The sequence below is a fragment of the Macrobrachium nipponense genome, chromosome 1 (assembly GCF_015104395.2).
Source record: "Macrobrachium nipponense isolate FS-2020 chromosome 1, ASM1510439v2, whole genome shotgun sequence".
Lineage (NCBI taxonomy): Eukaryota > Metazoa > Arthropoda > Malacostraca > Decapoda > Palaemonidae > Macrobrachium > Macrobrachium nipponense.
Window position 1 is genome coordinate 156,827,195 of NC_087200.1, and position 13,508 is coordinate 156,840,702.

At 37.3% G+C, this 13,508-nt stretch overlaps 1 protein-coding gene across 2 annotated transcripts in view; it reads left to right on the forward strand.

Moving 5' to 3' along the window:
• The window catches only part of LOC135219778 (endonuclease/exonuclease/phosphatase family domain-containing protein 1-like), a gene marked incomplete at its 5' end in the record, with an annotated part of 134,150 nt that overhangs the window by 16,361 nt on the left and 104,281 nt on the right, over positions 1 to 13,508 (forward strand). Inside the window, 2 exon segments of one of the 2 annotated variants that reach the window (XM_064256829.1) lie at positions 6,063 to 6,173; positions 6,338 to 6,376. In XM_064256829.1, coding sequence (XP_064112899.1) covers positions 6,063 to 6,173; positions 6,338 to 6,376 — 150 coding nt within the window. 2 annotated transcript variants of the gene reach the window in all.

Below are 13,508 nucleotides of genomic sequence, written 5' to 3' on the forward strand. Positions count from 1 at the left end.
CAGCCTGTGTACTTCTTCAGATCTTTAAAATTCATGTGTTGAAAATAATTAATAGAGGTAGCTACTGCCCTAACATCATGTACCCGTGGGAAGGACGGCGGGTTGGCCTGTTTTATAAAGTATAAAATCTGTTGTCTAATTCCTTTTAAGGAAATGGTGCCACCTTTTTCTCTAATGAACAGAGGGCCTGAAGATATCAGGGCAGTTCTACTTAGATATGCTCTTAGTGAAGTAACTGGACATAAGGACGGGTCCTGTGGAAGTGGGACAATTTTCCATGGGGCCCATCTATCCAGTGGGTCCACATTTTTAGCTAGAAATTGGCAATCTGGAGAAAGTAACACTTCTCCTGAAGGGAGAAACTCTATATGATCTGATTCTCTAGATAGAGCCGACAGTTCAGATATTCTGGCTCCTGAGGCCAAACTTATTAGGAATGATGTTTTCCTTAAGAGAGCTATATAGTCACATGAGTCATTATTAGTGTCCGAGGCCAATTTAAGGACGTCATTTAAGAACCACGATACAGACTTGGGCCTCTCGGATGGTCTGAGTCTAGCACAAGCCTTGGGGATAGATGAAAAATGTGAATCTGTTAGATCTATTTTGAATCCAAATTGGAAGATCTTCTTAAGAGCAGACTTAGTAGTAGTAATAGTACTAACTGCTAAACCTTTCTCAAATAGTGTTCTGAAAAAGGATATGGCCAGATTCGTGGTCATAGTTTGTGCAATAGAGTCCTTCAGGAATAACAGCTAGTTTTTTAACTGCTGAATCGTATTGACGCAAGGTCGATTCTCGTTTATCAGATTCTAAGAACATGATGTTCTGAGGGTCAATATAAGCATCCCTCTGTGCTGCGAACTTCATGAAGTCCATAAAGTTAGGGCTTTCTGAATTCCTGAGGAAGCAAACACAGTCCGCGTTTGTACTAGTTGTGATAGTTTGGGATTGGGAATCCGTTGAGGTCGGAGTCCCAATTCCAGTAGAAGCGGGAACCAATTGCTCTTGGGCCAATTGGGGGCTAACAGAGCAATGTGACCTTTGAACGTCCTGAGTTTGTTCAGGACTTTCAAGAGAAGATTCACCGGAGGAAAGAGGTAAATCTTCTTCCACACATTCCAATCTATAGCCATAGCGTCCGTGGCATAAGCCAGAGGGTCCAGGTTGGGGGCCACATAACAAGGGAGTTTGTGGTTCGACTCGGTGGCGAAGAGATCTACCTGAAGCCCCGGTACTAGTTGACAGACCCAACTGAATGACTCCTTGTCCAGGGACCACTCCGACTCCAGCGGAACTGAACGTGATAGCGCATCTGCTACCACGTTTCTTACTCCCAGTAGGTGAGTGGCTGACAGGTGCCATTTGTTCCTGTCTGCTAGTGAAAATATGGCTATCATGACATGGTTCACGTGGCTCGACTTGGAGCCGCCCCTGTTGATGCAGTGTACTACCACTGAACTGTCAAGCACCAACTTGATACGAGATTTCTTGGTTGGATGAAGCTTTTTCAGGGTGAGGAACACTGCCATAGCTTCCAGTACATTGATATGAAGCTGGCGAAATGGTAGGGACCAGGTTCCCTGTACCTTTTTGTACTGTAAGTACCCGCCCCACCCGCTTAGTGATGCATCTGTGTGGATCACTAAGGCCGGCGGAGGGAATTGCAGCGGAATTGTCTTTGACAAATTCTTGATCTCCGTCCATGGGCGGAGTCTCTTTCGTAAGATCGCCGGGATAGGAGCCAGTTTGTCCCGGGATCTCTTGTTTGCCCTTGATCGCCAAACACGGTTTATGTCCTTTAGTCTGGCTTTCAGTAGAACGTCCGTTACTGAAGCGAATTGGAGAGAACCCAAGATTCTTTCTTGGTTCCTCCGGGACGTCTGTTTGCACTTGAGAAATTGTCTGGTTGCTTTGGCTATTTCTCTCCTTTTCAACGGTGGGATTGATAGATTATGGGAGTTCAAGTCCCATTGAATTCCTAGCCACTGGAAGCGGGACTCTGGTGTTAGCCGGGACTTGGTTCTGTTTATCTGGAAGCCTAGATGTTCCAGAAACCGGATTACTTTGACCTTTGCTTTGCGACATGCTTCGATGCCTGTGGCCCACACGAGCCAATCGTCTAGATAGGCTACTAGCATTATTCCTTGAGACCTTAGTTCTTGAACAACTGTTTCCACCAATTTTGTAAATACCCTGGGGGGGCTATGTTGACCCCAAAGGGCATTACTTTGAAGGAGTAGGCATGTTTTCCTAGTCTGAAGCCTAGGAACGGGCAGAAGTGCCTTGCTACTGGAACATGATATTAGGCATCTGTAAGATCTATAGAGGTGGTGACGGCCCCACGGGGAAGTAAGGACCGCACCTGCGAAACGGTCAGCATCCAGAGCCTGTCGCAGTGAATGAATAAGTTCATCTGGCAGAAGAAATATGACACCAAAAATGCAAAATAGTCAATATTTGAAGTTTTATTGGATGGAAAATGCAATAAGAATGCAGTTTACATAGTGTTTAATGCACCCAAAGCATTAAAAGTAAGGTTTTCCTAGGATTTTTGATGGTGTTCCGGCTTACAACATGTCTCAAGAACAGAACCCCCGTCATAACCCGGGGACTGCCTGTAAATAGATAAATAAATAAATAAATAAAATAAAATAAGACCCACAAGCTTGAATTTTTCTTACTTTCAAAAATCACAACACAGACTTTCCCCTTACATAATCGGTAACTGGACTCATACAGAAATGACAATTAAACAAAGCATAATCCTTAAAACTATATTCACTAAAACTAAAAACATTTAAACACCACAATACTGACTTCAAACTAAAGATAACAACTTGAAAAATACCAACAACCTAAATATAACAAAAAACTTTAAAATAATAGGACACTGTTGCCTCGCACACTACATTAAAGTCTAGATGGGCACTTTAGCCACCACTCCGTGGGCAAATCCCAGAACCTTACTAAGTCAGGGTTGTTATCGTCATCATCAAAACTGGATCAAATTCTTTCCCAGACCTAGTCCTCAACAATCAATTACTATCCTCTAAGAGCAGTCTATTTTAAGTTTTTTTTTTTATTTTTTTAAGTAGGGTCATCAACATGCAATTGGCATTCATAAAAGAAGAGGGAAAAGAAGCTTCACTTAACCAGAATATGTGATAGGAGGAATCATGGGTCTGCAAATAGATAAACAAAAAACACTTAACAACACTCATAGCTAACTAAACTATCACACAATATTCAAAATGAAAATAATAAACTGATTCTATCATTCACAGATACACCAAGCCAAGATAAATTTTTATTTACTGATAAATAAAATACATAGATGCATTTCCAAATTCAATAAATTATAAATCTGGGCATCCAAAAAATCACCTGCTGCCCTTTCATGCTGTAATTTAAAAAAAAAACAATCGCTCAAGAACTCCACTTTCGTCCTAACCTATTTAAATTAAAAAGTGTACTCAAAAACCTTCGGTCTTACCAACCACATTATTCACCATAAACAATCATTAAACTAACTGCATCTCTCTCTTTTTCAAGCTCTATGAACAATACGTTAATGTTAGAGAAAAGCAGGTGGTGGGAGGGGCTACAAACAGGAACTCGCAGCTAAGTAAAGGGTGCAAGAGTGCACTTCGCTCAGACCGAGGTGTACCAGCTAAACTTGTGTCCAACTACATACATATATTATTAGAAGCCATTCATTTTGGAGATAAATGTTTATATCTGAATTTGAACGATTAGTAATTCTGTACTTAAAATTGAATGACAAATACTGATTATGATAGGGCATTAGAAATTTTATATGGAATTTCAGTAGGCTATGTCCTGTGAGTTATCCTGGTGTACCGTATTGTGTGGGCTATATTACTTAACCCTTAAACGCCGACTGGACGTATTTTACGTCGACATTTTTTGTCTCTCGGGTGCCGACTGGACGTATTTTATGTCGACATACAGAAGTTGTTTTAAAAATTCGCGGAAAAATACTTTTAGGCCTACCAGCCAAAAAATCTTGAATCACGCGCCTTGGGGGATGCGGGGAGTTCACGGATCTAGGTGTTGTTTTGTTTACAATCGTTACGCAGGCGCGCAAGCGCGAATTTCTTTCTTGCCGCACTAAAAAGTATCTGTGACACATCTCGGAAATTATTTCGTCACTTTGACATAATTTTTGTACCATTTTAAATTAGCCGTTACATGGAGTATTATATATGAAAATATGCGCATTTCTATGTAGAATACAACAAGAAAATACTCATGATTGTAGCTTTTATCAGTTTTGAGATATTTTCATAAAAATAACGATAAGTGCCAAAATTTCAACCTTCGGTCAACTTTGACTCTACCGAAATGGTCGAAAAACGCAATTGTAAGCTAAAACTCTTATATTTTAGTAACATTCAATCATTTACCTTAATTTTGCAACTAACTGGAAGTCTCTAGCACAATATTTTGATTTATGGTGAATTTATGAAAAAACTTTTTCCTTACGTCCGCGCGGTAACTCTTCCGAAAAAAATCATACATGCGATTGTGGTAATGTTTGCACCATTTTAAATTAGCCGTTACATAAAGTTTTATATATGAAAATGTGCGCAATTTCATGTAGAATACAGCAATAAATAATTGAAGGTTGTAGCTTTTATCAGTTTTGAAATATTTGCATATAAATCATGATAAATAGAAAAAAAACCACGTTCGGTCAACTTTGACTCTACCGAAATGGTCGAAAAACGCAATTGTAAGCTAAAACTCTTACAGTCTAGTAATATTCAGTGATTTATCTTTATCTTGAAACAAATTCGAAGTCTCTAGCAAAATATTTAGATTTATGGTGAATTAAAAAAAAAATCTTTCCCTCCCTCCGTGAGCGGATTCTCCGCCACAAATCTCCGAAATACGTACGTCCCATTCTCAGAATATTTGCTCCGTTTCATATTAGGCATTTCATAAAGTTTTATATATGAAAATGTGCGCAATTTCATGTAGAATAAAACGAAAAATATTTGAAGGTTGTAGCTTTTCCTATTTCCGAAATAATTGCATATAAAAATATATATATAAAAAAATTTGACATTCAGTCAATTTTAACTCGTCAGATATGGTCGAAAACTGCAATTGTAAGCTAATACTATTACATTATAGTAATATTCAATCATTTGTCTTCATTTTGAAAGAAATTGGAAGTCTCTAGGACAATATTTAGATTTATGGTGAATTTTTGAAAAAAAATATTTGTTTATGTCCGTGCGTTACGAATTCATGCATTATTTTGTGATAATATTTTCTCTGTGTTGCTTTTATCGTTTTACAATGTGTTATATACCAAAATGATCGCAATTTAGTGTACATTACCTCGAAAAAAAAAGTAACTTGTTACCTTTAACCGTTTTGCGCACAGCGCGATTTGAATACAACTATAAATGAAATTTCGTTTTTGCGCTATCATATATCGCATTATTTATATATGATAATGACAATTTTTTTAATTTCTGATGGTTGCATACTAAATTTCAGCTAATGACACAAAAAGGAGCCAAAAATAAATTCTTAATCTTGAAAACTAAGCGCGCTGTGATTTTTTGAAAAATATATTTTTTCCGCTTCCGCGCTCACTCTGAAACACCTCCGGCACACGGGAGACATTTTTTTTTTTTACCGCTTCGGCGTTTAAGGGTTAATGGATTTCATTACGTACTTAGCAGAAGAGCAAACCCTCAAGACAGAAACGCGCATAAACACATACATACTATGAAGGATTGTATTGGCAGATTTTAACAATGCCATTTCATATGTGATATACGTATATGTATACTCAACCATATTGTGTAATCATAGTTTCCAAAACTATGATCACACCATTACCAGGATTCTCAGTTACTATGGTTTGGCCAAAAGGTATAATTTGCAAAATTAGATGATGTTTTTGGGTATGTATTGCATTCTTATGCTTAGGGTCAAGTACTACTCAATATTTGCTCAGATATTTACCGAAAATAACTTTTCATTTCAAGATTTATGATAGTAAATTATTCTTCTTCTAGATATGCAGTGAATTAAATCAAAGTAGTTTACGTCGAGTAAGGGAGTGGGGTGGACCAAAGGGGGAGTGGCGATGGCAGGTTTCTGAAGAGCCTGCTGGGCTTATGTTCCAGGTAAGTAGACAGTCCTGAAGTAACTTATTTTTATGATGTATGTGAAGTTGATATTTTAATAATGATCAGAGTATTTAAGTAGGAGTTTGAATTGATATGTTTAATTTCTAGAATATTTTTCAAAAGTTATCCTTTCCATGTTTTCAGAAAGTTTTCATTTTCAGGCAGATGACTATCCTTGCCGTGAGGTTAATTTTAAGCAGGTACATTTTCAGGCCAATTATTTCAGTAGAATATTGTAAACCACACTTAGACTTTCCCTTTATGTGTTCAGCACTACATTTACTTGATCTTGAAAGCACTTTTGTTTCTTCTCCCATTTTACTCATGTGTAATTCACTCACTGAGTACTTCTTGCTGTCACAGATTTTTAAACATGATTGAGGGTTATAATGGATATTCATCAAATCACCATTTAATTAAAAATAAAGTACTAGTGTTGTTGTTGTTGTATTAAGAAAGGTTGCTCATTAGCTAATTACATTTATGTGAACAAAAAGCTAAAGTGATCTTATGAATGTATACCTTACATGGTGTAAAGAATTTGTCAATAATTTTCATAGACATTAAAGTCTTAAAATATTGAAATTGGTTCAGTGGTCTTACCTCTCCCTGTCACTTAGTTAACAGAATTATACTATATTGTAATGGTATGATGAAAACTTAAGGTATTCATATTTCATTAAGATTTATGCCAGGAGTACATGAGTCACTCTGTGGTGCCAAGTCTGTGTGGTTGGGATGTGGCTTCCCATAGGTTTCCATTGTTTATAAGCTGTGGCGGGAATCAGCGGCAGCTTGCTGCAGGCACTTGCCACAGACTCTCGTGTGTTTGACATAGCTTATAAAAAATGGAAACCTATCGGAAGCCATGTTCCCGCCACACACTGATGCCACTCTGAGGCACCACAGAATGGCTCGTGTACTTCTGGTCTCAGTGAGGTGTTGTTGTATAACATATGTAAGGCATAAAAGAATGTAAAAAAACGCTAAATTTTGAATTAATTATGTATCACTAAAATTTTCAATCTGCTCTATATACCAGTAGGGATGCATGATTTGCATTGCTGTGAATTGCTTGCTTGATTTATAGATTAAAAAGTTTGAGTAATACTTTTTTCTTTTAAAGCAAAAAGTAGTGTTCTTATAGATGAATGAAGCAAATGTAAAGAATTTACATTGGTTTAGTTATTAATAGTACTAGCTACAGTTGCATGCTGTTTGCATAATTATACAGTAAATCCCTGGGTTACAGCAGCGGCTCTTGACTTCCGGCACTTTTTCAAATATATTCATAAAAAAATAGGTTCTGGGTTACGGCTGATGTTCCGAAGTTACGGAGACATAACTAGGATTTTGACCAGCAAAGCTGTAGGTGCCATAATGAGGTAAGAAAACTAGTTTACGAGCTGTAGCCACCTGGGGGTTCACTATAAGGAGGTGAGAAAATTGGTGTATCATGAGGGCAAAGTTTAAAAACCTGTTTCTTCCCCCCACCCCGCAGGCTTACCTAAGAGTCTCGTTTCTATGAATTTTATTACGATGTTCTGAGTGATGACATTTTCAAACTTTACATCATGCCACTGGAACAGATTGCCTGCCATAGTCCCTGCCTGCTGTAAGCCAGGGACAGCCTTAATTTTAAGATGTTTGCTCGCAGCATTTGATCAGGCATAATTTGCATTGTATTAAAGTATCTTTACAGTAAAGGATGTAGTTTAGGGGAAAAAATGGAATTGATTATACAGTTGAATGTTCTAGTCTTATTTTTAGGTATGCGAGTATAGTTTGTGTAGTAGAGGAATGTAATGTTAAGATAAGTGGTGGTTCATGTACTTAAGAAGTTTCTGTACTCTGGATTGGTATTACTGTTCTAATTTTTTTTGCTGTCTCAGCTACACTCGACTTTAGATTTACCTTCCATATTTTTCTTTTTTTCTTTTCTTCAATAGGTCCTTAATTGAATTTACAGTATTCATTGGAGAAAATATACTACATCTTATGTAAGACCTGAGCACAGGTTTTGTTATTCTGTAGTTGGAATGGAAATGAAATGACAGGTGGAAAGAGACAGGGTTGAAATGGGGGATTATTACCAATTGCTTCTGCTAAGTGAACCTCCTATTGTCTGGGAACTGGGAAGATGGTAACCATGGCAGGGAGCTATATCTGCCTGTATGGGTGGTCTCCTGCCAGATGAGCATGGGTGCTTGTAGTATGTTGGATGTGGAAGGTTCTTGAATGAATGGGTAGTTCCTGGGATTTATAGACAGCAAGATTATCTCTGTTTTCAGTGAGGGTAGTGTAGCTGAATGCATTTGGCAGCCACTATTCTTAGTTGACATTAGTCAGGAGCTCCCAAGGATTTCTGCAGCTTTTTAATAGATTGTGGTTCAGGTTCCCATGATGCCTACTAGTAAAGTACTAATTGTATATCACTCTCCCCTGAAGATAAAATAGATGTTTTTTTGAAAAAGAGAATACTCTTAACCCTTACAGAACATGCTAAATATGTATTAGCACACCCCTAGACTGGGCTTGATTTAAGGTTGGCCAATTAAATAAGAAATTCAATGGGATGAGTCATATATACATATGCACATGGCATAAGAAAAAAATTCCAACAAAATTTACCTACCTTCCATGGGAAGTTAAAAGTGAATTTTTCCAATCTTGTGTGGTGCCTCTTAACCAGAAGTCTCAAAAATATACTAATTTTACCAAGTTATAAATATTTTTTTCTACTTTATTTATTTTTTTAAAAATTATAATTACAGCTCACATAGTATCATAAGAGATAAGAATTAAAATCAGTAAGTTTCTGAATATATTTATTGTAAAATATTTATGAGATCCTGGGATGGGGAGCTGCAGTACATTCTTACATGACATCCCAAGTCAAACTGGCTCCCTCTCTACTCTACTGTTCTATTAGAGTTGTTGTGTAACAGTTGCCAGAAGTCATTTATGGCCCATGGAAGTGATCTGAACATATTTCCCACAAAATTCGTTCAAACTATATGATGTGACATTTTGATCATCGGGACAATACCCAGAAATTACCCCAAAGCTATAAATAGTTATCAATTGATGACGCCTACCCACAGAGTTAATTCGGAATAGGTGTGATGAATGTTTGTTTCCAAATGTCAGTCATGTTATCTTCAGGATGGATTGATACAGCCATTGTAGAACTGTGCATCAAGAGAACCTGGACAGCCACACCCTAATAAAGGCTGTAGAAATCTTTGCAGTTCTCAAATGATGTCAGTTGTAAATTAAGAAGGGCCTTTATATTTAGCAATAATGCCATTTGCTCTGTACAAGAAGAATGGATCTCCCTCTATCTGCAGCATGTAACCTTACCTGATATGTCCATGTAGATAATGGAACTAGGGTAATGAATTAAAGTTGTAGGTTCTTTATGCTCTCATATATTAAAGACAGACAGTAATGTAAAAGTGGATGGAAGTCCCATGCTTGTCATGCTTCAGTGGCCACTCAACAACTGTCTCACTCATCACACATGGCAGAAAATAATAGTGGTGTTGTTAAATAAAATTGCAATGTTGCCACAATGCATAATAAAGCTAGTGATCTTACAATAGGTGAGTACAGTAGTGCCTCAGGTTATGAAATAAATCCGTTCTGAAGCGGCCTTTGTAACCTGATTTTTTCTTATCTAGAACTACGTTTTACATGTAAATTGCCTAATTCGTTCCAAGCCCTACAAAAAAAAACCTAGTAAATTTTATAATAGTAAAGCTAAATTGACCAATAATCAATGAAATACAACAATTTGGACCATTCAATACCTAACCTAACTGTGACTGTACCTGTAAATAAAGTGTGTAGGGTACAAGAAATACTGTACGTACATATGTAGTAAAATGTGGAACCTTACCTTTCGAGTGAGGTGATGTCTGAAAGTGGCGACCGAGGAGGACAAATGGCAGAAAACATGAACACTTAACTTTACGAAACATAGTAAAAAATGGCAGAAAACATTACCACTAAACTTTACGAAACACATTAACCCTTAAACGCCTATTGGACGTATTTTACATAGAGATAAATTGTCTTTTGGGTGCCGACTGGACGTAACTTACATCGACATAAAAAAGTTTTTTTAAAATTCGTGGAAAAATACTTATAGGCCTACCAGCCGAAAACTTTTGAATCAAGCGCCTTGGGGGATGCTGGGAGTTCACGGATCAAGGTGTTGTTTTGTTTACAATCGTTACGCAGGCGCGCAAGCACGAATTTCTTTCTTATTGCACTAAAAAGTATCACTGACACATCTCTGAATTTATTTCGTCACTTTGACATAATTTTTGCACCATTTTAAATTAGCCGCTACATGGAGTATTATATATGAAAATGTGCGCATTTTCATGTAAAATAAGATAAAAAAAATACTCATGATTGTAGCTTTTATCAGTTTTGAAATATTTTCATATAAATAACGATGTGCCAAAATTTCAACCTACGGTCAAATTTGACTCTACCGAAATGGTTGAAAAACGCAATTGTAAGCTAAAACTCTTATATTTTAGTAATATTCAATCATTTACCTTCATTTTGCAACAAATTGGAAGTCTCTAGCACAATATATCAATTTATGGTGAATTTATGAAAAAACTTTTTCATTACGTCCGTGTGGTAACTCTTCCGAAAAAAATCATATGTGCGATCGTTGTAATGTTTGCACCATTTTAAATTAGCCTTTACATAAAGTTTTATATATGAAAATGTGCACAATTTTATTTAGCATACAACCAAAAATAATTGAAGGTGTAGCTTTTCTCATTTTCGAAAAATTTGCATATAAATCACGATAAATAGAAAAAAAACCACGTTCGGTCAACTTTGACTCTACCGAAATGGTCGAAAAACGCAATTGTAAGGTAAAACTCTTACAGTCTAGTAATATTCAGTCATTTATCTTCATTTTGAAACAAATTTGAAGTCTCTAGCACAATATTCAGATTTATGGTGAATTTTTAAAAAACTTTCCTTCCCTCCGCGCGCGGATTCTCCGCCACAAATCTCTGAAATGCATACGTCGCATTCTTGGAATATTTACTCCTTTTCATGTTAGGCATTTCATAGAGTTTTATATATGAAAATGTGCGCAATTTCATTTAGAATACAACAAAAAATAATTGAAGGTTGTAGCTTTTCTCATTTTTGAAATATTTGCATATAAAAAAATATATATATATAAAAAATTCTACATACGGTCAACTTTAACTCGTCCGAAATGGTAAAAAACTGCAATTGTAAGCTAAAACTCCTACAGTATAGTAATATTTAATCATTTATCTTCATTTTGAAACAAATTGGAAGTCTCTAGAAAAATATTTAGATTCATGGTAAATTTTTGAAAAAAAACAAACATTTTTTTACATCCTCTCATTTTGAATTCATGCATCATTTTGTGATAATGTTTTCTCTGTGTTGCTTTGATCATTTTACAATGTGTTATATACCAAAATGATTGCAATTTAGTGTACAATACAACGAAAACAACAGTAACTCGTTAGCTTTAACCGTTTTGCTCACAGCGCGATTTGAATACAATTATATATGAAATTTTGTTTTTGCGCTATCATATATCGCATTATTTATATATGATAATGATATTTTTTTCATTTCTGATGGTTGCATATTAAACTTCAGGCAATGACAAAAAAAGGAGCCAAAAATGAACTCTTAATCTTGAAAATTAAGCGTGCTGTGATTTTAAAAAAAAAATATTTTTTCCTCTTTGGCGCTCACTCCGAGACCCCCTAGGCATATGGGAGATGATTTTTATTATACCCCTTAGGCGTTTAAGGGTTAACAGATGGCAGAAAACATTAACACGTCTTGATTATCTCCATCTTTGTCTCCATAGAAAGCATCCTCTTCTTTCCATGAACTTCAGCAACATTCTTGGGACCCATGGCTAAAAACGTAAGTAATTAAGTTCACACACAACACGGTAAAGTAACTTACAGTACAACAAAAGCAAAATCGCCAACACAAATTTACGTTAACAAATGAAATCTGTGTGAACAAATGAATTCCAGGTGTTTACAATAATGCTGCCGCAACGAAAAGGTCAAGGAACGCCTTTACATAGAGGCATGATGGGACAGATGCTGATCAATAGGAGAGCAGGATCTTACGGCGGTGACTAGTATCAGGAACCAATGGGAGAGCAGGAGGATGGTGGTGAGTCTGCTGAGTCGGCGGCGCACGAGTTTTAAAATTGTTCTTGGCTGCTCGGGCGAATCTCAGACTTTACAGTACATACACCCTTTCGCAACCTTAATTATTTTCGTACACAGAAGCAAAAAATTTTCGTCTTTGCCTTTGTAACCTGGATTTTTGGTACGTAGGGACTTTCGTATGTAGGGGTATGACTGTACAATGGTTTAAGTATTGATGAAGGATAATGATAACGTAAGCATTATTCTTCTGCAAAACAACAATAAAGTAAATGTACATGGATTCATGCAAGTTGTACGTAATGTGTGTACTATTTAGCAGTAATGATATTTGATATGAATACACCTCCCTCCCCCTTTACGCTCGTAGCACCGTCTCGAGCGGAACGTGGACTCCTTTGAGCGAGTCAGGATGAACAACGAGGGGCATTGGTGGGTTAAATGATGGCTCTTTTTCTTAGCCAGAGTAAGGGAACCCAGTGATGGGGGGGGGGGGTGTCATAAATCATATTAGGCACTGGCCGTAAATGTCTTCAGTTTCAGAACCATATGCAACCACTAGGAAGGCACATATCTTACTGTATTGACCTGCTGCGGCCCTTCATGATGCTGATGTTATCCCATCATAGCATCCTGTATCTTGACTCACTGGCTGACAATGAGCTTTGTCAGAGGGTGGGCATTTGAATTATAGAGGCGCATGCATGGTCTGGATGGTATGGGCAGTACTATGACTGTTGTAATCCTGTCTTAGCTTGCCACTCATCTGTGAATGACCAGGGGTGGGCTGGAACACAGGTGCAGAGCAGGTGGCCATAGAGAATCTGCACTGGGGAGCGTCCAGTAGTGATTGGGCGTTTGCTGGCTTTTACTGCAGCTTCTGCATGTCCATGAGACTCAGGGTAATATGGAGAAGTGATGATGTGGTGAACACCCCAGCAGTCAGTGAATTGTTTGAAGTCTTGGCTGGAAAATGGGGGTCCTTCATAAGTCTATAAAGGAAGTGGGACACCAACCTCCAAGAAGAAAACAAATAATTCTTGTGACTTTGGCTGTGATTGTGTCACATCCACAGGGGACAACCACAGGCCTGAAAGCCTATCAGTGATAACAAGGAAGG